The sequence below is a fragment of the Haliaeetus albicilla genome, chromosome 26, assembly GCF_947461875.1.
Source record: "Haliaeetus albicilla chromosome 26, bHalAlb1.1, whole genome shotgun sequence".
Lineage (NCBI taxonomy): Eukaryota > Metazoa > Chordata > Aves > Accipitriformes > Accipitridae > Haliaeetus > Haliaeetus albicilla.
The window spans coordinates 22,386,409-22,411,023 of NC_091508.1; the positions used below are offsets into that span (position 1 = coordinate 22,386,409).

General features: G+C 52.3%; 1 protein-coding gene across 2 annotated transcripts in view; it reads left to right on the forward strand.

The window, feature by feature from the left end:
* The window catches only part of PBX3 (PBX homeobox 3), a 119,203-nt gene that overhangs the window by 81,069 nt on the left and 13,519 nt on the right, over positions 1–24,615 (forward strand). For both annotated transcript variants that reach the window (XM_069771415.1, XM_069771416.1), the window contains exons 3-5: positions 12,713–12,954; positions 18,862–19,052; positions 21,325–21,460. In XM_069771415.1, coding sequence (XP_069627516.1) covers positions 12,713–12,954; positions 18,862–19,052; positions 21,325–21,460 — 569 coding nt within the window. The remainder of the gene's footprint in view (positions 1–12,712; positions 12,955–18,861; positions 19,053–21,324; positions 21,461–24,615) is intronic.

The following is a 24,615-nucleotide window of genomic DNA, read 5'->3' on the forward strand; positions in this document are numbered from 1 at the left end:
AGGGAGCCCCATGTTGTTTTTCCTTCGGCCTTGCTTGAGCCCTGCCAGGTCAAACGTTACAGGAACCAAAATCCTCTTTGTCCTACGGGAGCTGCTTTATCTGGGGCTGAGAGGGGTGGTTGAACCAAGCCTGAGCACTTTTTCTTGAATAAATAAGAGGGAAGCTGGGCTCTGCTGAAGTCCTGTGCTGAGGAATTGCATGGAGAAATGAGGTACCTTCAGGTGAATCTGGTGCTTGGGCAGGTGAGTGTTTTTAGATGGTTAAAACTGCCAGGAATAATCTGGTGATTTGGCAGAGGAGCTGTTTGTGCAGAGAAGAATTTCACTGTAAAAAATTCAGTGTAACCAGCATTATTTTTTTCCTCTGGGATCCCAGACAATGAATGCACAGGCCTGTTCATTAATATCAGTTGTCTTCTGCAGGGAGTATCCAGATTTGTCGTGCCAGGTTTTAAATTTTTAATGTATTACCAGTTCTTAGGCGGAGCAGGCCTTTTCTTTGTTCTTTTTTATACTAATACTGTTTTGTATTCAGCCTTGCTCTCGTCTGATACATCTCTTAGTATCCCTTATAAAAGCTCTCCCCTTATCAGTGCCTGTTAGGTTTGACAAAGTCTGTCTTTGTGAGTTTCTGCAAATGTATGCTTCCAATTTTCTTTTCAGAAGTGCTGGGTGGTGTTTTGTGCAGTAATTGCTACATGCAAATCCGCGGCTGGTTTTGGCAATGCCGGTGCCCCGGCTCTGCGGCGCGGGACCCTGGTGCTGCGGTGTTGGTCGCTGCGTTCTGCACATGCGGGCCGCTGCGGGGCCGGAGGGAGCTGTCGTCTCCGCAAGGACCAGCGCCGCCTCGGAGCTGGAGGGGGACCAGGGACCACCGCCGGGACCGGGGCTCTCGTCTCCTCCACTCCGCCTTCGGTTTGCCTGCAAAGGGAGCCGCACCAGGCAGAGAACGGCTGCAAGAGTTTTCCTAGCTTTTATGCTTATGAGAAACTTTTGTTTCAGTCTCTTCCACCCGTGAAAATGCTGTCACTGTGTTTGTCGATGGCAGTGAAATGCTTGCTGCCGGAGCCGGCTGGAAGTAGGGCTGGGGCGGCACGCCGTCGTCTGGACCATGGGTCTGCTTGCCCTGTTAGTGGCGTGGTAATTGCTGCACGTGTTGTGAAGAGCCCTCAGGCACGTTCTGGGGTGCGACTTGCCGAGCTGAACCAGACCAAGCGATTTGCATGACAAACTGTGACTCTTAAAAATCATGCTCGTAAACATAAATAATTAATCACATTATAGTTTTTATCATCCTTTTCCTTCCTAGCAGTATTAATAAGTAGCTCATCTTCTAGCAGCACCTGTTAAACCCAAAGCTGTCAGTCTTTATTTTCCCCAGAGAGCCAGAGAGAAATTTGTTATGCAATAATTTCTCTTTTGCTTTGTGATGTGACTTTGGTGTGTTTTCTATTGATCTGTGTGTATACAACATGCGAGATTTGTGTCCTTTATTTGCTTGCTTTGTGCACACACTCTGCCAGCCTGGGGTGGCATTGGAGGTACCGGTCGCACTCCTCTCTAAGTGCTGGCCATGGGAACAGTCACTTTGGGGCACTAACAAGAGGGCAGTCGTCGTGTTCGCCCGTGTGCCTCCACGGTGCCTGGCTGCGCTCCTGCACCCTGACCCGACAGCGCAGGAGCAGCCCCTCTGGGACAGGCAAAGTGCACAGACCCATTGGAAAATTTGGCTCGCGTTGCAAGTTGTGATTTCCTGCAGTTTATGGAATAAATAAAAGAATAGGTGGAGATGTTGTACACCACGTGTAGAGACAGGCCGTTCTCCATCTCCTTACCGATCATTGCATCTGTGGTGACACTGCCGGACGGTGGGGAGCGCAGCCGGACGAGGGGACCCTGGCTCAGCTGAGGGCTGGAGCAGCCCCCATGCTCAGGGCTGGAGAGATGGGGAGAGGCCATGCGACAGCCCCCAGTGGCTCCTTCGGGGAAGAGCACCAGCATTTTGAGAATAACCTTTTTTTCTGCTTGATCTCCCTCTTACAATGGACGTGTGCTAAACAGTGCCTCCTCTTAGTGAGACCCATTTTGGGGGCCACCCAGCCAGAGGGGTTCGATCAGGACAAACCGATCCCCATCCCTCCTTTGCCCCTGCTGCAGTCCTCTGTCGCCTGTGCCCAGGGCCCCATCCTGGTGCGCAGCCTCACCCCGTACCCTCTCGAGCAGCACGAGGTCTCCTGTTTCCTGGTGGCCCCGGCTCGTGGTTAAGGGCCGTGGTGTCTCTGCGGGTGCTTTGCACATCCCGCAGTGGCACGGGGTGGTGTGAGGGGTTGGGCAGCTCTGTGTTTCGGCAGCCCACGCACCGCATGGCTGCAGGGCCCGAGGCTGCTCCCCAGGGCTGTCCAGCACCACTTCCAGTGCCGGCCTCCCCAGGAGAGGATGCTCGCGCATGCCTGCGCATGCGTCTCCCTTGCATCAGGAACGCAGCTTACGCTCGTCACGTCCCTGTGCTGCTCAGGCTCCATTTGCCCTTCTGGGGTCAGGTCTCTTTGCTCAGTCAGCTCCGGCTGGCTGTCCACCGCGCCACTACCCGTGCCTTTCGGCTGTCGATGCCCTGCTCCATGCAGCGCCGGTGGTGCCCGTGGCATGGGGAAGGTGCTGCGCGGGGCTGTGGCTCCATCTGCGCTGGCTGTCCCTCTTCTCTTCCTCAGTTTACAGCCCTGAAATTCCAATTTAATACTCATGCAAAGAGGGCTGCAATAAATCTTGTAGTCAGCATTAAATATTGTTTGTTTTAGCTGCCTTGCACTTCATGTTTCCCCTTTTAAGGGGAGAGCCATTACGAAAGGTTAGATTCACAGTTAGTGGCGCTTTAGCTCTCCCTTTTGAATCAGTGAGGTTGCCGTTTTATTGCTCTCTGACTTGCACTTCAGTGATGAGAGTAAACTAGCATCAGATTAAAGGTCAGCAAATCCCATCAAAGAGAGGAATATTAGGGGCACAGATAGTTGGAGAGGCAGCACACCACTGGGTATTGACAGGGTGATTCCAGGGTATCACTCAGCAGAATTATAGCTGCCCAGAGAGTCAGTACTGCTTTAATGAGCCTGTGTGAAGAGGAAGAGGGTGGATTTATGTAGTTCCTCATAATTTTCTGTAGAGACTGTTATTGCAGACATTCTGTAGAGTGTTCTGGTCTTTCATTTAATTCAAAGGTCCTGGAGCTTTTCCATCCAAAGATTCCTTTCGGTTAGCTCAAATCAAAGCTGACATCTCTGCCTTTACCACCTGAAGCACCCGCTCTGGGAAGGGCTTTTCCCTGGCAGGTTCGAAGTCCTCTGTGCTGGTAACCTAATCTGCAGGTCCCATGCTCGGGGCTCGCTGGCTGTGTATTTCACCTCTGGACAGGCAGCTAAAATGATCATTTCTGTTTCATTCTGAAACGGGCATTCGAAAAAGATGAGAATTTACAGTGTGTTCTTCTGTGATTTCTGGGCTGGGAATCCCACATAGTTTCTGTCCCTGTCAGGTAAGTATTACCTTTAGTGCATGGTTTGCATGAATATATATGTGCTTTCTTTGTTTTGTTGAAATGCAATTAAATAAAATACAGACAGCACAGAGAAGAGATGTGCCTCGCACAGCCCCATCAAACTACAGGTACATAATGGCATGTAAACCTCTGCGAGGAGGAGAACACCATGAGAGACAACAAAGTCCGCGGCATTTATTTCTGCTTCTTCCTCTCCCTTTGTTGCCAGCGTATCAAGCCGGAGATCTAATGTTTATACTGGGCAATAACAAAAGAGTTCCAAACATTGTCCAAAACCAGTGCATTTTCTCTGAAAACAGAGCAGCTGGAGCACTTCTCTGTGTACCTAGTTACATTATAAGGCTCACTTGGTATTTATACAGCTTTTGTTTACAGCTTGCTAAAAACAACAATTTATGAGCAACTTTACCGATCAGTTTAGAATCTGTTCAGTTTTATTACCCAGTGTAGATATCCATTTATGTGATTTATTGTTAGGAAATTCTACATGTATAAAACTTTGATCATATTTTTACATAAGTGTGCGCTTTTGCAATGTTAAAGGAGAGACCTCGTTTGCCTGATTTACCACCAGGGAATGGGCCACGCAGCCCGCGCCGTCCTGCTGGCTGGGGACCCGCTGCAGCCCCCCTGCTTTTGGGGACACTGGGCACGTGGCACAGCCATGTCACATGGAGCCCCCTGACAGCAGCACTGCTCTGCAAGGTCTTGGGGCTTTACTCATGATCTGGAGCAACCTGATCTAGTGAAAGATGTCCCTGCCTGTGGCAGGGGGTTGGAACTAGATGATCTGCAGAAGGTCCCTTCCAAACCAAACCATTCAATGGTTCAATGATATCGGTACCAGGCTGCACCCAGCGCCCTGCAAAGCAGCATCGCCAAGAGTGCCTGGTGGCTTTCCTGCTTCCCTAATCCACTGTGCGCCACACAGCCCGCTCCATAAAGCCAGGCTATGTCCCTTATAATAACGCAAATAAAACTTTATGTCATGCTGTTACATGCACGTGTCCTGCCAGCGACGGTGGCCCTCGTGTCATGCTAATGCTGTACGCGGGGACGCAGCCACGCATCGCGGACGTGGGGGACGCCGTGCTGGCGCCAGTCCCTCTGCTTGAGAACAAGCGCATGCAGTCCACGTTTTATATTTGGAACATTTTGTAAGACGGAGAAATAAGATGGCTGCAGTAGCGGAGGAGGAAAGAAGTGCAAAGAGAAGTCAGGTAAATTATCCAGTCTGTGAAGGATTCTTACTGCCGTGAGGGATTTATGGGTGAAGTTTACAGAGAGCCATAAAGTCCATGGCTAAGCAAATCTGGTGTTTTTAACTGGAAGTGGGGTGCAGTATTTTCTTCCTTCCTGGGGAAGATCTGTGCTTGTGGTCTTTATGTGGTGGCTGCACAGTTGCCGACAGGAGATTCTCCATTACCAGTATCACAATCCGACTGCTCTCTTTAAGTTCAGTGCATTTTCATGCATATGTAAATATAGTTGCATCCTTCTTAGAATATAAAGACTGAGAAGTCCTTGACCAAGCACAGTGCAGAAACAGCATTAGGGTAAGTGTTCATTTGTAGAATCAGCGTTATTAAAATACACGTGTGTTTTGGAAATGGTGTGATACTATTACAACTGTGGTGCAAGGGGAAGGTTCCTCGGATACTGCCTTGATGCAGAGTTTCTGAGCTGCATGCAGGGAAATCATTGCTCAAACAACTGCAAAAGAGTCAAAGCAGTCTTTGCTCAGGATTGCAAATGAAACTGGATCACTCTCGCAAATGTAATTACCTCCCTGAACTGGGCCCTTCCTTAGCTCCCCTCCCCGCTTACATCCCTGCTTTGGAAGCCGGCCTCTGGAGCACGGAGGGGCAGTGATGAGGAGCTATCGAGTACTTTGCTTCCTCAAGCTGAGCACAAATAAGACTGACATTTTAGCACTAAGTACAAGTCAAAAGTAAGCAAGAAAAATAGAACGATCCAAAAGAAGAAAATGGAATCAGAAACGTAGAGATCTGTAAAAAGTAAGAAGAGAGACAATGCAGTAAAACTGCACAAACTTAGACATAATTTACAGTAGGAAATAAATGTAGCCAACATAAAATCTGTAGCAAGAACTCAATTTATAAAAATACCAGTTATTTCATATTTTCTATAAAAAGTTATTTCATATTTTCTATGAAAAGTAGAGCACTGTGCTATAAATCTGATAAAAGTTGTAATCACAGGAAAGATTTGTTTCTGTTGTGAACATTTTTTTTATTTCAAGGTTGTAAACTTTCATACTGATGATATTTAGGTTGGACACACAGTAGCTTGAAGGAATGTATATTACTGCATTTTCATGTGAAGGGTGTTCAAACGTTATGGGGCTCACTTTTAGCTGCTGGATGTAGTGCTCGGTATCTATCCATCTTGTTTAAGATTATAACACGATAACATTTGAACACCGGCTGTGGTAAACGCACCTTCTTCTGCATGTGGTATTTGCTCCTGGAAGGTCTCGGCCCTGTGAGGTCCACAAGGGCATGGGTCACTTTTGGGAGGAAGGCACAGAAATCGGGGCTGGCCGGGGCTCAGGGACCCTGGCGTGAGGAGAGGCCCCGGCGCAGCATCCGTGCACCGGCGGCGCAGCCCCGAGGAGAGCGGGGCAGGGAGTGCTGGGGACCGGCACCAGCCGGTGAACGTCCTCGGCCGCGCTCCTCTGCGCGTGCCGATGGCCTCGTGCCGCGGTGTGGGCTCTGCGGGGAAAGGAATGCTTCTGAGGGGGACTGGGGACTAGGGTTGTGCCGTACGGCCCTGCTTCTGCCGCGCCAAGCGCCGGGATGTCGAAGAGGCGGCGGTGCCCGTGGCAGCTGCGCCGTGGGCTTGGCCTTTGCCTTGGCTGGAGGAGCTGTTTGGCCACTGGTGCAGCGGTGGATGGACCCTGGTCGGGAGGAGCGGGGCGCCGTGCCGGGGCTGTGCCGTGGGCCCGTTGCTGGCTCGCGTGGGGCTGGGGGCGCGGGGGGACCAGGCTCGCCTCGGCTCAGGGTCGAACCCCTCTGCATTTCGCATCTACCTTTACGTCTGGGCGTCCGTGGTCCCACGTGGGAAGGGGGACGTCCCGAGCTGCGGCAGAGCGGGCGTGACATGGCTCCAGTGCCAGGCAGGGGTCCATTTGCCAAATTAGCCCGGTCGGGTCAGGCAGGGTGTGGGACAGGAGCAGTGGCAGCAGTGACGGGACTCCGAGAGCACGCTCCTGCCGTGGCCACGGCCTCTCCCGATCCCCCCATCTAGCTCCTGCTAGCTAAAACTAAGACACATCTCATTCCAGGCTGCTTTTTTTCCTTCGACAGCATCTACGTAATGTTTTAGAATAAGGCTTTTCTTCACTTAAGTAGCTTTGTTTTTAATAGAAATTTTTTTTTGCAAACTAATAAATTTCCTTTTAACTTTTCCCAGTGCCTCTAAGAAAAGCCCAAGACCTCTATAAATCCAGCCTTCCGCTCTCTGACGTCTGAGTCCTGCATAGAGACAAAGACACTAATGATTTTTTATTAGCATCCACCCTGCTTTTTATTGAACCTTTAGCAAAGGTCATCAACCGATTTTTTTTCATGGGTGAGGAAGAAAGTTAGGTTAGAAACAGGCATCCTGCCAGCAGCCTTATAATGAAGGGGAATGTAATAAAGCTGAGGATTGACAGTTTATGTGTTGGTAGTGAAGGAAATGGAGGTGTGGAAGAGTATTACAGGGAATCTTTCTAGTCATATCTTCAATTCAAACATCAGGGGAAATGCTTCAGAATCAGAGATTTATGAATTCGTAGTAAGCAGTTTCCCGGCATGTAAACAAATCTCGCCGGGCTGTTTTAGGAAGGTAGGTTTGGGCAGCGGAGTAATCATTTTTATTATTCTGATTTTCCAAATAGAAATGGACATATATGATAAAAATGTCAGGCGCGCTCTCCACGTCAGGCTCCTAACAGGATTACATGTCAGCTCTTAATGTCTCGCTCTGTTTTTCTTTGCCATGAATGGCTGCATTATTGCTCACAGGAACTTCACTGTAATATATGGTAAGAGACAAGTAGCTCTTTATGGCCAGTGATTATTCGGTTTGAATGAAACCTGTGATTTATGTCCATTTAACTGAAAAGCCTTGTAAATTCCCAGTGCTGCATTTTTCCTCAATAGAGAATGAGTCAAGCGAAAGTGACAACTAGGTTGGCGTGGAAATGTGCAGTGCATCGTCGTGTTATATTTAATATACCTGACATGAAAAACGTGCACACACCACGCAGTCACCTTAAGTAGGAGTGAGAGTGACATTAGCCCGTGCCGCGGCGGCCGTGCCGCTGTGCCGGGCCACCGGGGCTTTTCTCACCCGGGAGACAAAGGGGCGGCGGAGCGGTGGTCGTGTTGCCACCATTGCTTTTTGAAGCTCCCCTCGACGCCTGCCCGGCGGCTGCCGGCACCCGTGGCCGGAGCGGCGGTCGGGGTGCCGGGGGGGACGCCCGGGTGCCCCGGGACAGCGCCGGTGACGGCGCGGAGCACGGTGGGCCGGGCGGGGGGCTGCGGCGGTGAGCGGCGAGGGGCTTCACCTGGGTTTGCTCCAGGGCTGGCGGCGGAGCCGGGGGCCCTCCGCACGCCCGGGGCCCTCCGCCGCTCCTCCCTGCGGTCTGTAAAATGGGTTCGGCACCACGTCGGCTTTCCCCCGCGGCCTGTGGCGTGCGGGGGCCGAAGCCCCCCGGGGGCCTTCCCGCCGGCAGCTGAGGAGCCCCCACGCTCGGGGGGGGTTGTGGTGGGGGCCAGGGTCACGCCGGGCAGGGCCAGCATCCTCCGTGGGCACCGGGACCTTCCCCCCGGCCCGCGGGGGAATCAAGGGGTGGGAGGAGGCAGGGGGTGAGGCATCGCCCCCCGCCTCCACCTCCCCTCTCCGGGGTCAGCCCCTCGTTGTGTTTGCGATATTCCTCTGCTGGCGAGGATACTACTGTACAGTTCAGACGCTGCAGGTTTCTAATCTGCTTATTTATAATTCAAAAGCTTGCCCATATATTAATGAACCCTTAATGAGCTGTTGAAAATGCCTGAATTACAGTCAGATTATTAAACTCCAACGGCCCCTGTAATCATACCATTTGAGTGGGCTTTAGGTACTTTTCATATCTGCAGCTTTGTATTGTGAAGGAGATGGGTTTATTCGAAGAAAGCTTTGTAATAATTTTGACCTGCAATTTATTTATTGGCCTCTGAATGCAGTAGTCTATGCAGATGCTCTCGTCTATTATGTGTGGGGGCAGGTGCACAGCATGTTGAAAGACAGCTAATTAGGATTTGCTGAAAGATATGCTAAAACTGTGGTCTTATAACAAAGCCAAGTTCATTGTTAAACAATGTTTTAGTGTCTGTTTATGTGATTTGTCTAAATCATCGAGATACTGAAATGAACGTTGTAGTTATAAGCAGATTAAAATCAGTAGCACACATGCTTTTTATTAACTTACAATGTGTTATTGTCACCAAGGATGCTGGATTTTAAATACTCTGCAGACCCAAATGCCCATAAGCCATTAGTGAACAATAGTGGACCGTGGCCGTACTTCTACGAGGCAGTCCCGTCCCTCCAAGCAGGTTATTGATGGGGGTTTTGCCGTTGGTCAGCGTGCCGCCGGGCGGTCGCTGCCGCGCCGGGGCCCTCTCACTTCCGCTGCCATTAGCGCGCCGGTAGCTCCGCTGGAAGTGATGTATTGTTGTGTTCTTTCCCGTCCGCTCTGCACCTTAATTCCACGATGCATTGAAAGGTCAGTGAGCTAAACAGTAATAAACTCATAGGTTGATATACTGAGGAATAAAAAAGGGAAACAATAGCCACTGAGTGTGAGCTTATATGTCAAAAAATACATATATTATCACCGTATTCAAACGAAGAGTAATTTATAAAGGCAGGTGCTGGTAGGAGCGGACGTGTTGCCGGTGGAGAGCGAGAGTGTTCCTCCCTGCTGAGGCGCCCAGGAGATGCTCTGACTCCTTCTCAGACAACGTTAAAAACGTTCGACCTGCAGCCGAGGCAGCCCATGCAACTTGCCAAAGAGCTGCATGTTTCACTGATTGCGGAGGAGTTCATCAGTTTTACTGTCCCCTGCCCCCAGGGACACCAGACCCTATTAGTTGTGCTGATCTGCTTCGTATAGTTCATAAGGAAAGATCTGAATTAACACACAGCTTAATTCTTGTTAGAATCAGTTAATCAACTTGTGGCTTTGCCATTCAAATGAATGATGCGTCTCACTCAGGGGCAAAATAAATGTTATATCCCCACACATGCACTTTGTCATTCCTTTGTCTGTGGGTTGTCTGCAGGCTCGCGCGCGCTGGACTGGATGCTTTGGCCACAGGAGTGTTACTTAATATTAAGATGAACGCAATATGCCAACCCCTCTGTCACCAGCTCGAGAGATACGTGTTAGGGTTGTGTGCGAGACACCTTAGTGGCTTTGTCGCGTGTGAGACACCACCTTAGTGGCTTCGTCATTGTCCTTATCTGCTGAATTTCTTCCTCTTCTGCTTCAGGGCCTCTCACTGGCTCCTTCAGTCTCCAGTGCAGACATCGGCTTTTGCATTTAAACCTTGGGGAACCCTTGCTGTCCTTTGTCAGATTTATACAAGAAGGGTTGGGGATTTTGAATATTAATTTAAGTCTGGATGGATAGTGTCATTTTGGACAAAGCCCTTTAGTCTCTGGCCTGTTCGTGGAAGTAAATGATGCAGAAATCTCAGCAATTGTACCAAATTATTCTACTGCAGATTTTGGCCTGGCATCTTGCAGCATCAGGGGAGTGGAGTGGGACTGCTACTGTGATACTGGAAGGGTGGATGAGTTTCATAGCAGAAAAGCAGCTGGGGAGAACCAGCTGGAATAGACTGCAGGAAACATGGACTGAGAAATGGTCTGGAAGCAAAAAGAAGAAAAAACAGTAGAAATCATTCATGAGAAGGGAACAGGAGCTGGAGCGGTTTAAAACCAGAACATTATTAAACATAGTGACAGCAGAGCAGAGTGGGAATAAGATAAACAGGAGGAACAGCTCACCAAAACAATACAGAAAAATCATCCCTGTATTAGCAGCACCGCACAGGCCAGGAGTTGTGCAAGAGCGAGGGCAGTGAGTCTAAGGGGAACGAGGGGGCGAGGGACAGAGCGGTCCCGACGGGGTGGGCGCAGGGCTCCCGTGGCCAGGGACCCCTGCCCCTCCTGCCGCGGGGACCCCCGAGCGCAGCATTGCTCCCCCTGGCCACATGCTCAGGCAGTAGTACGGGTGGCCGGAGCCGTGCCAGGGCTGTGCCCAGCACGCTTGTGCCAGCCCAGGGAGGAGCCGGGACGATGGGTGGTGGTGTCAAACCATGCTCATCTGTGGACCTCTGAACAGGCAACAGAAATAATTTAAAGAGATGATGAGACATTTTTATTATTCCCATGAAATGATATGGAATTATAGTTTTAAATGAAGGTGACAGGTTTAAAATGTGTATTTTAGAGCAAAATTAATGCTGTGGTTTCTTGAGTCTGGAAGGTTGGCCAGTCAGGGGGTCACCTCCCGCTGTGCATGGGGTTCAGGACACCGAGGGTGAAATCTGCTTGTAGGGGAGTGGCTGCAGTTCTCAGTTAGTGCAGAAAGCAGCATTGCTGGTGCTCAGCTACACGCGTGGCAGCTGTGGGTGGTGCTGCCACGTCTGGCACAGCCTGTTTGGAGCCCGCACCACTGCGAGGAGCGCAGACAGGCGCAGGCACCCGTGCAAACATGGCGGGTGCCAATGGCAGACCCCTGGGACCCACTCTATCCAGAGCACGAATACCTGCTCTTAAACAGATTTAAAGAGGTTAATTGGGCTGGGATGTACACAGTTGCGTTACATCTCTAATGGAAATGTTGATTCAAGAAGCCACGGCTCTAGTGATTTTTGTACTACTGTAATTATTTTTAAACTTTCTTTTTGGCACTGTTGATAACAGCTTGGCGCCATGCCTGTGTGACCTGATTAAACTTACAAATTGTCAGCCTTGATCTATAGGACGCAGAAAAGATTGCTGACTGAGCATCCCTTTGGAAATTCTTGATTTAAAACAAAAATTAGATTTAAAGTGTTGTTCCCAACAACACAGTGCAAGAGCACTGGCGATTTTAAACACGTACTCAGTAGCCCAGCATCGCGATAGCAACCAAATCCCTGCATGGCAAGGGGAAGTTTAATTCCTTCTTGCCTATCCTCAGTCTGTGAGCAGACACTGTGGAGCGGCATGTTGCCCTGCAGAGGAGTGGGGCAGCCCTGAGCGAGGGGCCGTCAGAGCCTCCACACCCCACTCCCACAGGGGCCGTTCCCGAGGCGATGCTCCTAGTTCTGTCTCCACCATTTCCCTCCTCCGATGTGAAATTTCAGCTCCACCTGTGTGGAGCCAGAGACTGCAGGCACGCATGGAAATGGCTCCGTCCATGGGATTTGTGCTGGTGGGAGACACAGCACCTCCCTGCTTTTCGCCCAAAGTCACCTGTAGTTGAGCAAGTGGCAGCTTTTTCCCCAGGCATTCTAAACCAACTTGGATCTCATAGGAGGGGTGGAATCCACTGGTGCAAGTCGCCATAAGAGTAACATGGCGCTTAGATCCATTTGGAAGGAAATGAGAAGCAAATCAATTATTTCCGAATAAATAATGCACTTAGTTTTACCACACAGTCTTGCATCAAAGTGATATAATGTATAGGATAATGCCAGCCTTGCGTAGATTTAGCTAGGTCTTGGAAAACAACCGGAAGGTGTATGTCTCTGTACTCATGCGAATACTCCTTTAATACTTACAGTGAAGCATTTAAAAATTCTGCAGGGTCCTTTAAAAGCCTCACGAAGATGTTCCTGCTCTGTATCGGAACCGTGAGGGTCCTACAGTGCTGCTGTCACCCCATGGCACCTGCCTGGGCTGTGGTTCGCGGGACCTGCCTCGGAGGCAGGTGCCCGTTTGGGTACCACCGCAGGGATGGAGGAAGGGCCGTGGGCAGGTCCGGTCCCCGTGGCCCCGCGGGGCAGGAGGGCTCTGCAGGAGGGCCCCTCGCAGGCGTGCAGCGAGCGGGCAGCGGCCGGGCAGATGCAAGAAATACTGACTGTGTTTTCTCTTGTTCTCTCTTTTCTGCCCAAGGTTTGAGCATCCGAGGAGCCCAGGAGGAAGACCCTCCCGATCCCCAGCTAATGAGACTAGACAATATGCTTCTGGCAGAAGGAGTCTCAGGTCCGGAGAAAGGTGGGGGATCGGCGGCAGCAGCTGCAGCCGCAGCAGCCTCTGGAGGGTCTTCAGATAACTCTATTGAACACTCAGATTACAGAGCCAAATTGACCCAGATCAGACAAATCTATCACACAGAGCTGGAGAAATATGAACAGGTCAGACATCAGCCTCTCAGTTGTACATGTACCTGCCGCTGCTCTCCTCCGCACCTCCGCTTGCCGGCGCCCGCCGCTGCCCAGCTCCGGACCACATCCCCTCCTCCCCTTCCCCACCCCTCTCCCCCGTAAAGAGCCATGATGCTACGGGAGTCCGTCGGGCTTTGAGGAGCCGCTTGCTGGACCCAGGACGCATGTCTTGCATGCCTGAGTGTTTTCTGTTGTCTGTAACCGCATAAAAGCAACACCCGAGCCCATGTTTCTCCCCTTCGAGCCAGCCCAGAGAGGGAGAGACGGGGAGAGCTGTCTGTCACTCGGTGCCACTTTCGTGCCCCGTGATGAAGCGTTGCAAGGCTGGGTCTGGCGAGTCGGGGAGCGCAGGCAGGCGAGGGCCGTGCTGGCGATCTCAGCCCACGGGCTCCCGGAGCAGGCGGCAGGAGGCTCCGGTGCAAGGCTCGGCCACGGCGGGTTGGCTGTAGCAGGTTGCAAGGGAGTAGCCAGCGAGGCGCCGGCACAGCGCCTGGGCCAGGCTTCGGGAGCTGCCGCTACGGATAGGAAGTATGGAAATCCCGGTTCAGGTGGACACCGGCACTGGGTGTCTTTGTTTTGAGTGAAGAGCGTGCTGCAGAGACCCGTGGGTTTACGTTCACCGCTGGGACCTGGTGACCCGCCACATTTGCCACGCCGATGGCGCGGGGTGTGTTTGCCATGTGCTGCCGGCTGGTGCTGGGCGCAGCGTGGCTCCTGCCCCTGGGGTGGGGGGCTGCGCCGCCCCGGGTTCCCTGTAATCCATGGGAGACACTGCTCTGCCTCCTCTCCGTTCTGGTTTTGCAAGGAACAACGGCAGCAAAGGAGACGGGGCAGGGAAGAATGGCATGAGAGACCCCTGGCCCTCACGAGCCTCAAGCGATGTCTTCATTTTCCCCTCCCAGAGATGTCCTAATAAAGCTTGTAAACCCTGAGCCTAATCAGCTCAGCGAACCTCATCAGCTGGTGGTTTCCTGACCTGAGCCGGGGAAGTCCTGCACTTGCCCCCAGCCCATCACAGCAAAGCATCAGGCTGTACAGACCAAAACCACAAAAGAGATGTGGAGGCAGTGATAAAACCGCTTGAAACTGCGAGGGCGAGGAGAAGAGAGCACCGTGCTGCCCGGCTCCTTCCCCAGCCCCTATGCTCGGCCTTGGCATGCTTCCCCTCCCTGCCTCACCAGCGTGAAGCGGGGCCTGGATGCCTCGATAACTGTTTATTTTAGAGTTTCCCTTTTTTTCATGTGAAGACGCTCTGAAAGGTCTCTGGCCGCTTTGCTTTGCTTTTTCATGCCACCAGAAACAAAGGCACGGTCTGTGACAGGCTGTGCCGACGCAGCCGACCGGTGCCCACCGAGCGTCAGCGGCGGGTGGAGGCGGTGAGGTGGTGGGGAGTAGGTGCGGGGCACCCGTGGAGCCCGGAGGAGGAGCAGGGGGACGGTGCCCACCGGCACAGTCCACGCAGCATCCCGCTGCAGATGCTGGCGGGACCACAACCTGGGCGGCACAAGGCTGGCGTTGAGGCTGCCGTGGTTCAGGTGCCGGTGGCACTGCCTCATCTGTGCCGCCTCCTTCACTGTGTTGTTCAACTGGTGAACACATAGCTGAGCAAATAACTGACAGGGTCTTTGTGCAAATCTCCTTTTCTCCCTCAAACGAACCCCTCCCCGCACCCTCCAAGGACCCCAAATGTCCTGCGCGGACCCTTGGGCTCTCCTTGCACCGCAGGGCCCCGGCATGCAGCCTGGAGCGCTGAGATGGGGATGGCCGTCGGATTAACAAGCACCATTCAGCAGGAGCGTGTCTTATAAAAAAACACAGGGATGCAGGCTGGAGATAGATCTGGGGCCAAAGCAACTGCAGGTCGGTGCTTGCAGCCGTTTCCTGGCAAGTGTCCTTTGACTCTAATAAGTTTAATGATGTGGGGGAAGCAGTAGCGTTTTTAGCCCTGTAGCTCCATTTACAAAGGTTTCGGCTGAAATGTCACCGCCATCCGTCCACACCACAGGGAACTTTGGAGGATGCTCAAGTGCTGCTAGGAGAAGGAAAGAGAGGTGGAGCTGCTCTGAAACATGTATGCTTCCCTGTTGATCCTGACACCCAGCAACGTCTGCTCTACAGAAATATGATAATTTCCCCAGCCTTGCCGCAAACCGTCTCCTGCCGGTTTGTCTCAACACAGCGCCTGTCTCCGCAGCCGAGAGGCAGCCAGGACTTTGCATCTCTGCCTCCAGCGGCCGCAGGTTCCCGAGAGGCGGGTGCCCCCCTGCAGCCAGGGAGCAGCTCAGCCCCCACGCAGGGGCACCTGCCCGTGCGGGGGGAGCAGCTCCCGCCATCTCTCTCCGGGCGCAGGCGCTCCTGCGGTCCCGCTGCAGCCGGCAGCAGGAACCAGAGCGGCCTCCTGGAGATGCTTTCCAGGCAGAGTTTGATCCTGATGTTTGTTGCCAGTTAGGGGAATGCGCTCGGGAAAAAAAAAAAAAGAGAGAGAAATGGAAAGTGTGTCACGCCATCACACAGCTCTCCCCTCGCCGTGCGCCGGGAGAAATGGCCGTACACAGGCAGCTCCTTCCATAATTTACAGCTACTATAATAGAGATGACATATTGAAAGCTATCTTCTATAATTACACTGAAATACATTTTTTGCTGTAGGCAAAAGTACTGTAAGGGTCCCAGGTCTCCTGGAGCAGCTGGGAACCTGCTTCCTGAGTTCACAGATGTCTTCTGAATTCACCCCAAATTGGGGTGAAGTGTGGCTGCTCGGAAGACACCACCAGCCCCACGGAGCTCTGGCTGGCACCGTGCCCCTGAAGACTGTTTTGGGCCATTTCCTCTTTATTTCTTGCGCTCATCTGAGGAGTCTTGATGAAGCATTAAGGCTCGCAGGAGCATCCCCGCTCCTACAAGGTTTCTGAGCAGGTTAACAAGGCCATCACTTATGACCTGACATTATTAATAATGTCTCGGGCACCAAGCAGAGGCCTGAAAAATAGTACTGAAAAAGGGATCAAGGAGCTCGGACGCTATAAATAAACAAGAGAAAACAAGACAAAGCATCAGAGTCATCTGAGCTTACTTCCACTCTGCTGCACTGAAGTAGCTCTGCAGATGGGAGGTGCTGGCAAAGATAAATTAAAACCAGGCTCTCTAAGTTGTTGTAACCAAACGAAGTCTCATCAAGCAGTTCAAGTAAATTCAGGGAAGGATTTTTGCTTCTTGAAAGCAAGAAACTCACTTTAGCTTTGAAACATCCAACTTTTGGTACTATATTTGTGGAGAAATATTTCTCATAGAAAAGACATCTGAAAAGATTTTTAATGCAACAGTTGCCATTTTTATTGTACTTTAAAATTGAATTCCCCAGATCTGCAAACAAGGGAGCACGTGGCAAGCTGTGTGCCTGAAATGTTCTTTCAGTGCCAAACACTTGGATTCAGCTGTATCTTTGGGACAGTCAGAGCCGCTCTCTCGTCTCAGGGAGCGAGTGGCTGCATTTCGGTGCCTATGTTACCTTACCTCTGTGCATCATTTACTGGGCGAGCCAAAGCTAGGGCTTTTGCCGTCGGTCAGATGGCGGAACCCAAGCTTCTGGATGCTAAGATTGTCCAGGCAGCTCAGCAGACGGCAGGCAGGAAGGATGCGGTCCTGGTCTGGAGCAGGCACCGGTGCCCGGCTGCCTCCCTGCTCAGGCCAGGGGCTGCCGCGCTTCCCTGGGGGCTCGGAGCCCGCTCTCGCGCTGGGCGGGCGAGCTGCTGTGCCGGGTCTTTGGGATGGGAGGAGGAGAAACAGGTCACCTGGGACAACTCCTGCTCTCCCTGGGCCAGAGCAGGGTGGCCGGGAGCGCTCAGGGCAGCGTCCCCTTCTCTTCAGCGTGGTGAGAGGGGACAGCAGCTGGTCACCTCCGTGAGTTTTGCTGCCTGAAATGTCAAAATGGAAAGGAAATATGCAAATGAGAAGCGAGGATGAGATGTGTCGAGCTCCTTAACCTGGAGCTCAGAAAGTCTCGAGAAAGTCAGGGAGCAGCAGCTGGCGGGAGCGTCGTGTCTGCGCTGGCGTGGAGCGGCGGTGAGCTGGCGCAGCCTCCGCGGTACCGTGACCTCGGCGCGCTCGGCGGTGGCAGGCGGAGGGCATCTGCACCGAGGCTCGCCGAGCCTCACCAAAGCGCTGCCGCCAAACGGGCGCTGCAAGGATGTAAATTAGCCTGTAATTTACTTTCAGTAGTGTAAAGAAAAAAAAAATCACTTTGCCTGAAGTGTATGCATCTTTCTTAAGGGTGTACCCAGATTTTAATTATCTAAATGTAAATACTTAACGAATTTTACTTAGAGTAATGAGCTAAAGTGCACACTACATAAATGAGATGTTCTAATTAATCATGTATGAACTACTGGTTTAAAGAAAAGCTATGTGAATTCTGCGAATGTTGGGCTATTGCCAAATTGCTAATCAGCATTTGCATTCATAGATGGCTTCACTTAATAAGTTGTGAGACGTTCAGCAAATGTTATAGGAAATTATGAGTTTTTAGATGCATAAACTTTTCACTTTTAACTCTTTCCCTCGCACAATCTATTGAAATGCAGGAGAAAATGTAATTGTCAGACAAATTACGTAGATATTTTTCACCCTGGCTTTAGAAGAAAAAGGGGAGCTAGAGTCAAACAGATACGTAACGTATAGGGTCTGGATGAGATACACGCAGTGTTTCCTCCACGTGATTTACTGGCTGCTGAGCATTGTGCTCATCGCCGGTTAACATTAGATGCACAAGAGCAAAATCCCGTGGCCTTACTTGGCCGTGATCGCAGCCCAGCAGTGCGATACGACGGCTGGCCCTTCCGCAGCCAACGCGCAGACCTCCCGCAGACGCGTCAGCCTTGCATACACCCACCTTCGTCTGATAAGGGTTTGGGGAGCAGAGAGCAGTTTGCCTTGTGCTGCCTGCAGACCCTGCAGGAGCCAGCACGTCGCCCAGCCCCTCTCCGCTTCCCAGGACTCCCTCAGGACGGGGGTAGGTTAGTGCCCAAAATGTGCTCGAATACCGGGCTGGCCCCCGGGAAGGGATTAGCCCTGTGGCCACCATGCAGCTCTGCCTAGCAGACAGCAGTCCCGGGGTTTGTTTTGGAAAAAGATAAGGGAGACATAAATCAGCAGAGTTAGTGGCAGCTTCCAGCCTGCGTGGGGGAAGCTGGGATGCCAGCGTGACAGCCACTTGGTCATGCGAAGGCTCGGATCAGGTGGCGTCTGTTGATGATGCAGCCTGGAGAAGTTTATATCAGCGTGTCCATTCACCGGCATAGTCAGGGACTGATAATTGATGGCTCCTCGTGCCTTCCCTCCTTCAGCGCCTTGGCAGCACGGCGCGGGCCAGGCTCGGGCACGGCTGTGCCGAAATCCGCCCTCTCAGGGGACGCACACGGTGCCTCAGAAAGGTCTGGAGCTCCTTACCTCCTGCGGGCTGTTAACCCTGCCCGCTGCCGGCGCAGGGCTCGGCGGCTTGCGGGACAGGCAGCCCTTCCCAGGTTCTGCTCGCTTGGCTGCTGAGCGTGTGCTGGTCCCCGCTCACATCCCCCTCCTGCCCGCAGCCATTACACGCGCTGACCCCGACCTCTCCTCTCCACTGCGGTCTGGCTGGGGACACGGGGACCTTGAAAGGGATGAGCGTGGAAGGAGCCGCGCCGCGGTTGCTCAGCATCCCTGGCTGCCGCAGGACGGTCCCGGCTCTCACGGACAGGGTGTGCGTGATCTGTTCCTGCGGCCGCACACGTGTGGAGGGGACGGGGCTGCGCGAGGGTCCCCCAGCCCCCCCAACAGCCAGGCCCGAGCTTGTGTCCTTGTGGGATGGCACAAAACAATTTCTAAGCCTCTCCTTCCTTCACAGGCATGTAATGAATTTACCACACATGTGATGAACCTTCTCAGAGAACAGAGCCGGACACGTCCCATTTCTCCCAAGGAGATTGAAAGGATGGTGGGCATCATTCATCGAAAATTCAGCTCCATCCAGATGCAACTCAAACAAAGTACTTGTGAAGCAGTAATGATTTTAAGATCAAGGTTCCTCGATGCCAGGTAAGGCAGAGGCGAGTGCCCCCGGCTCTTTCTGGGGGGAAAGGGGCAATTGCCTGGCCCTGCTGGAACCCATGTCCCCGCGTGGGCAGGGACCCGCTGGGAGAGGCTGGTCTGCCCCAGCGAAAGCACAGGGCCCTTGTCCTTCACCCAGCAGCTGCTGTGAAAGTGGGGGTTTCCTGCACAGAGCTTTCATAAACAGCAGTGTCTTTTCTACATATTTTAGTGCACAGACTAGGCTTGTTTACCCAATGCTTGATTGTTTACCCTGCTCGTATGGGAGTCACATAGGATTTGTGCAAAGGGCTGTTTTGTCACCCTGGCAGTTACTTAAATGGCTGCCGGTACCGATGTCTCGCAGCATAAGGCCAGCCTTGCAAAATACTGACCCTGTAATGGAAGAGCTAAGTTCTCTGGGAGGGATGTGCCCACGGGCTGTGGCTGACGCTGGGTTAGCAGCTGCACGCGCCCGAGGTAAAAAGGGCAGCGACGCTTCCGAAAGCCAGATCTGCTGGCCCGTCTCCCAACAAGCTGTTGCCTGACTGGGGCGCGGGAGAAGGCAGCACCTTCCGAACCGCTCACAGCCAGCACGCGTGTCCCTCGGACACCTGTGTCGCTGCCGGAGCTCAGAGCCTGTCCCTGCAGCCCGCCAGCCTGCAAAGCAGGCTGCTCCTTCTGCAGGCTGCGAGGCAGCAGGCAGGCGGGGATTAGGAGGGGGTTTATAGGCACAGCCAGGTTTGCTTGGAAGCCCTGATGAGGTGGGATATCGATCCCCAGCCCCATCCCTTTCGCAGGGATCCCCTCCACAGAGCGGGACCCTGGCAGCTGGCAGAGCCCGGCGGAGCGGGAGCTGAGCCCGGCGGAGCGGGGAGGAGCAGCAGGCACCATGCAGAGCCTCCCTTCAGCACCTAGCTCATGCTTCACACCTGAAAGCTGTGAGGAGCTAAACAAGAGCAAAATAATTTTATTAACAAGGAGGTCACTGGCAGGTGTGGCAAATTAGGGTAATTACAAACAGTTGGAGGAAACGTCTATGGAGAGCTGGAGTAACTGCAAAAGGTAAAGCTTGCAGATGCACATTTTAAGTGATTTCTTTAAAAAGGAGGAAGGTAAATAAGGCAAAATGAGCGGAAGCACAGTAATGAGATAAACATAGCTCTAGGGAGAGAGTCTGCCTGCTCCAGGATACAGCGTAGTTAGCAGCATTGTGATACCGCTGGAAGAGAGCGCTGGGGATTGCCGCTCGGCTGCCTGCTGGCCTCGGGCGCAGGCAGTTTGATTGCAACCAGCCCTGAGGGGAAGGGAGCTCTGAAGGAAATGTTTAACCGGCACTTTCCAGAGGACGTTCTGGGGAGAAGGAGAGCAGCCGACGGCGGCTCGGAGGGAAGGCGCCGCAGCTGTGCAGATGCTGCCGCTGTAACCCATGCGGCGGGAGCGCGGCGGTGGGCTGGCTGCCTGCTGCGCCGCGGGGGCTCTGCTGCTCCCTGCCCGGTGCTGCCTCGCCGCTGGGCCCGCTGGAGCACGTGCTAGGCGGAGCGCTCCGGAAAGGCTTCGCTTTCTGGCTGGGCTGCACGCCGTGGTACCCGTCCCACGCGGCGTGAGAGCCTGGGCCCTGCTCAGCCCTCGGCAGGAGGGTGTACAGATGGGTCTCCCTTGCAAAGCCCTGAAAGCCACTTGCTCACGGAAGCCAATTAGCTCAATGAGTGCTATGTAAGGACACGGCAGGGAGGCCACCCCGTCCTTTTCCACTGTGCTCACCCCAGGCACCGGTGCAGAAGCCCCAGCTGACCCGCCGCTAAAGGGAGCGAGGTTCGCGAAGCCGTCGTCGGCGCAGAGCGATTTGGCAGCCGGGAAGTTCGGCTTGGGTTGCGTACTTGGGCGCGGAGGTGCTGCAGGCAGGCTGCCCGGCTCAGCGCCCTGCTTTGCCTTTCGCTTCATCGTGTTTTCTGCCACAGCACACAAATGTGGCTGGTGCACCCACGGGATGAAAGCCCAGGTGGAGGTGGACGGCCAGAAGCGGAGTCCAGACCCTTGCAGGGCTGGATGTAGGAACACGGGCGCTGCAGCCCGCTGCCCGCGCTGCACGGCGTCAGGGCAGAGCCCGGCCCTGCTGGAGGGCTGGCCTGGAGGGATCGGGGTACGGAGACAGTGCTGTCGTGTTGCCGTGTGCTGCAGCACGGGCATGTGAAACAAGGGTTGCTTCCACCCCAGCTGACCCTGTTAGAGACCTCTCTGCATCTGGAAGAACAGCTGTGGTTTTCTTTTCTCATTTCAGGCGGAAAAGGCGTAACTTCAGTAAACAAGCCACAGAAATCTTGAACGAGTATTTTTACTCCCACCTCAGTAACCCCTACCCCAGTGAAGAAGCCAAAGAAGAGCTGGCAAAGAAATGCAGCATCACAGTATCGCAGGTAAGCAGTGGGTGGGAGCGGGTCCCAGCCCTCACCCCTCCGTGCCCCAGGCAGCGCGTCGACCTCCTGGCTCCCCTTGCAAAGCTGCCATCTGCCTCTGGCTCTGGCATGCGCTTCTAACGGAGGCGTGTGATACGGAGCAGGTCCCTGCCCAATGTGATCCCTTCAAATTTGCATTGCTGACCGTGATAAAGTTCGGCAGGGTGGTGGAACATGACTAAGCTCTGCAGGAAAGGCAGTGTGCCTGCAGGTGGCTGGGGTTGTGCTGGGGTAAAAAGAGCGTGTGTACAAAGGTGAAGATAGAAATAAGAAGGCTATAAGGTTAGCACTCTACATCGGCTTTCTTTCTGTGTAGTCAGTAAGATTCCTTGCTGAGCTTTGCTGTCTGTTATGAATTCATTACAACTTAGCATTATTTCAGGGGGAGGACAGTTTATCGACAAACATATAGTCTATCTCTATAGGTCAGAATTTCTTTGATTGCTTGAAGTTGTTTTTCTAAGCCAGCCAGAAATTCAGCCTCTCAATACACTAAAGTGACACAAGTGGTTTCTCTGTAGCAAAAACGTATTAGACAGATTTGCTCTTTTTGTCACATATAACAGATGTTACCATGAAGTTAATGCAAGAAAACCAGCATCTCCCTAATCAGAAGTGCTTCCCGTTGTTGGCTACAGCTGCTTTCTGTATAGGCCAAAGTACAGTTACAGCTCTGGACTGGTGTCTCACAGTGATGTTCAGGCCAATGACACTGCTCCATCGAGCTTTCCTTCACCTTTCCCTCACCAGATAGCTTAAAAAGCAAAACAACACTTTGCACATTTCTCGTGGCCTGTACATTTGATAGAAAACCAGATTATTCCCACACCAAATCTGGCTGATGCAGCTTGGGCAAGGTTGCACTTGGGTGGCAGGGAAAACTCACCAGCAGTTTCCAAGTTCTCCAGCCACCCCATTGCCCATTGCGAGGGCTGGTGTGCCATCTCCTCCCAGCTCCATTGGCTCCATTTATCAATATTTCAGGTCCTTTAGAGGAACAATGCCTGCGGCGAATGTGTTAACTATTAATGATTGCAGGCTGCAGTATTGGCATTATTAGCAATGCAACCTTTAGCTTTATAATTAAGACCTGAGTTGAGATTTACTTTATAGGTCTCCCTTGAATGCATGAAAAATTCAGGCACTTTATTTAAGACTTTCAAATGAAAGGCCACCCAGCACCCCCAAATTTGATATTACTTAACTGACTTTGGATGCACCCTCAGTACAAACCCTAGCAAAACTGCCCTATGACATGAGAGGCCAGCGGACACATGTGTGTGCCTTGCTCTCTTCTTGCTCATTCCTTGGCACGCAGCACATTCTGTGCTCCAAGAGGGGTGGGAAGTGCCTGTGCCCGGTGCCAGGGGAAGGTAAGGGATGGGGATGGGGACAGTTTCTCCCAGTCCATTTGTGAGTGGCTGTGGTGATGGGCAGGAATTTTTGGGGGGAGATTCAGCACCAAACTCATTCCCTCTCACATTGCTCCTTCATCGCTGTTAGCATCATGCGAGTGACTGCAGCCTTAGCAGGTACAGGTGCGGCTGTGGTGGCTGCTGGGCAGCTCTTCCCTGCCCACAGGCGTCCCTGCGGCTGCTGTGGGTGCCTGCAACCAGCCAAACAGCCCGAGAGCACGTGAGTACCTGGGCACCTCGGTCTGCAGCCCTCTGTCTTGTTGCTGGTTTCAGTCCTCTTGGCATGAGATGCTTTATAGCAATTCCTCCAGTAAGTGGTGTCCAAAAATCTTCCCACATGAGCCACAGCAGCCTGCTGTGTATTTAGGAGAGGCAACACCATCAACACTAATTTGGAGAAACCCAAAGTTCTTCAGTTCTGCTGGCAAAATGTAATTGGGAGAGATTACATGGTAGGGAGCACAACAGACCTGCTGAAGAGATGTTTTTTGTCCACCCAGCAGATGGTGAATTGTGCCTGGCAGAGAAGGGGTTAGTGATCCCCCAGACTGGACAGATAAAAAGCTAGATCTAGGTAGGGCTGAAGTGACTGAAGGAAATGAGATGGAACATTTGAGAAGCCATAACTGATTGCTTCTAGTGCTAATAGATCTGATTTCTTTCTTAATTGGGTGTTTGATAAGATTTAATGTATATGTTGTAGAACGAAATAAAAGGCAGGCAGATGATCCAAAAGTGTAGCAGCAGCAGTAGTGAGCCTGTTACATGAATATAGGTTTGTCTCTTTAATATTTGATAGAAGCATGAATTAGTTGTTTCTTGAATCCATTAGGAATTCTGAGTGAGTGATGGGAGTCGCCGCATTGTGTCCTCTGTAGCACCACGTACAGCATCCTGAGCTTTGCAGGGTGACGTTTTCCAGCCTGGAGCAAGGGCAGCGCTGACCGCGCAACTTGGGCACTAGCTGCCAGAGATGCAGGTTTGGGGCCATGGCCAGAGCTTCACTCTGGCAAGATATTATAAATGGCTAGGAAAACCTCTGGATGATGGGAAAGCCTGAAAACGGGGCAATGTATCATCTAATGGGAGAGGAGCATGTATGTGAGAGAGGGAGTGCCTGTGATCAGCTGGTTGCTTAAGTTCCTGATAGATCTGCTGTCGCAGCTAGAAAATGTGAATACTGTGGATATCCTAATCTTTGATTTTCAAAGGCACTTCCAAAGGCCGCACGGCAGGACTGCAGGGTTAGTTGGTATTTACTAGGTCAAACTGGGCTGGAGTTGTCTTTCTTTGTGCTGAAAAATGTATATATTTTTGAGGCCATCTAGCAGAAAAGCTCTGAGCAAGCATTGTAAAATAGCCCAGTGCACTCTGCTCTGGTGGTTGGCAGCAGAAGTCAGAGGATGCAATCCAGAAATCAGGGGTGAATTGAGCAGTCATTTAAAATACTGGCAGGAGTAGCATCGCATGGGATAAGCAATGGCATCCAAGCGAGTGACTGAGCTACACCTTGCACGTGTCTTTTATGAAAAAACTCTGAACGCACGCATTTCCAGCCTCGACCAGGAGTGCCTCCAACATTGCCATGCCTGGCACTGTGCCCAATTTACCTTCTGTGCTACAAACATCCTGGAGGTGCAAAGAGCTGGAAAATGAGACCAAAAAAAAAAAAAAAGTTAACGGATGGCTTTCCGAACTCCT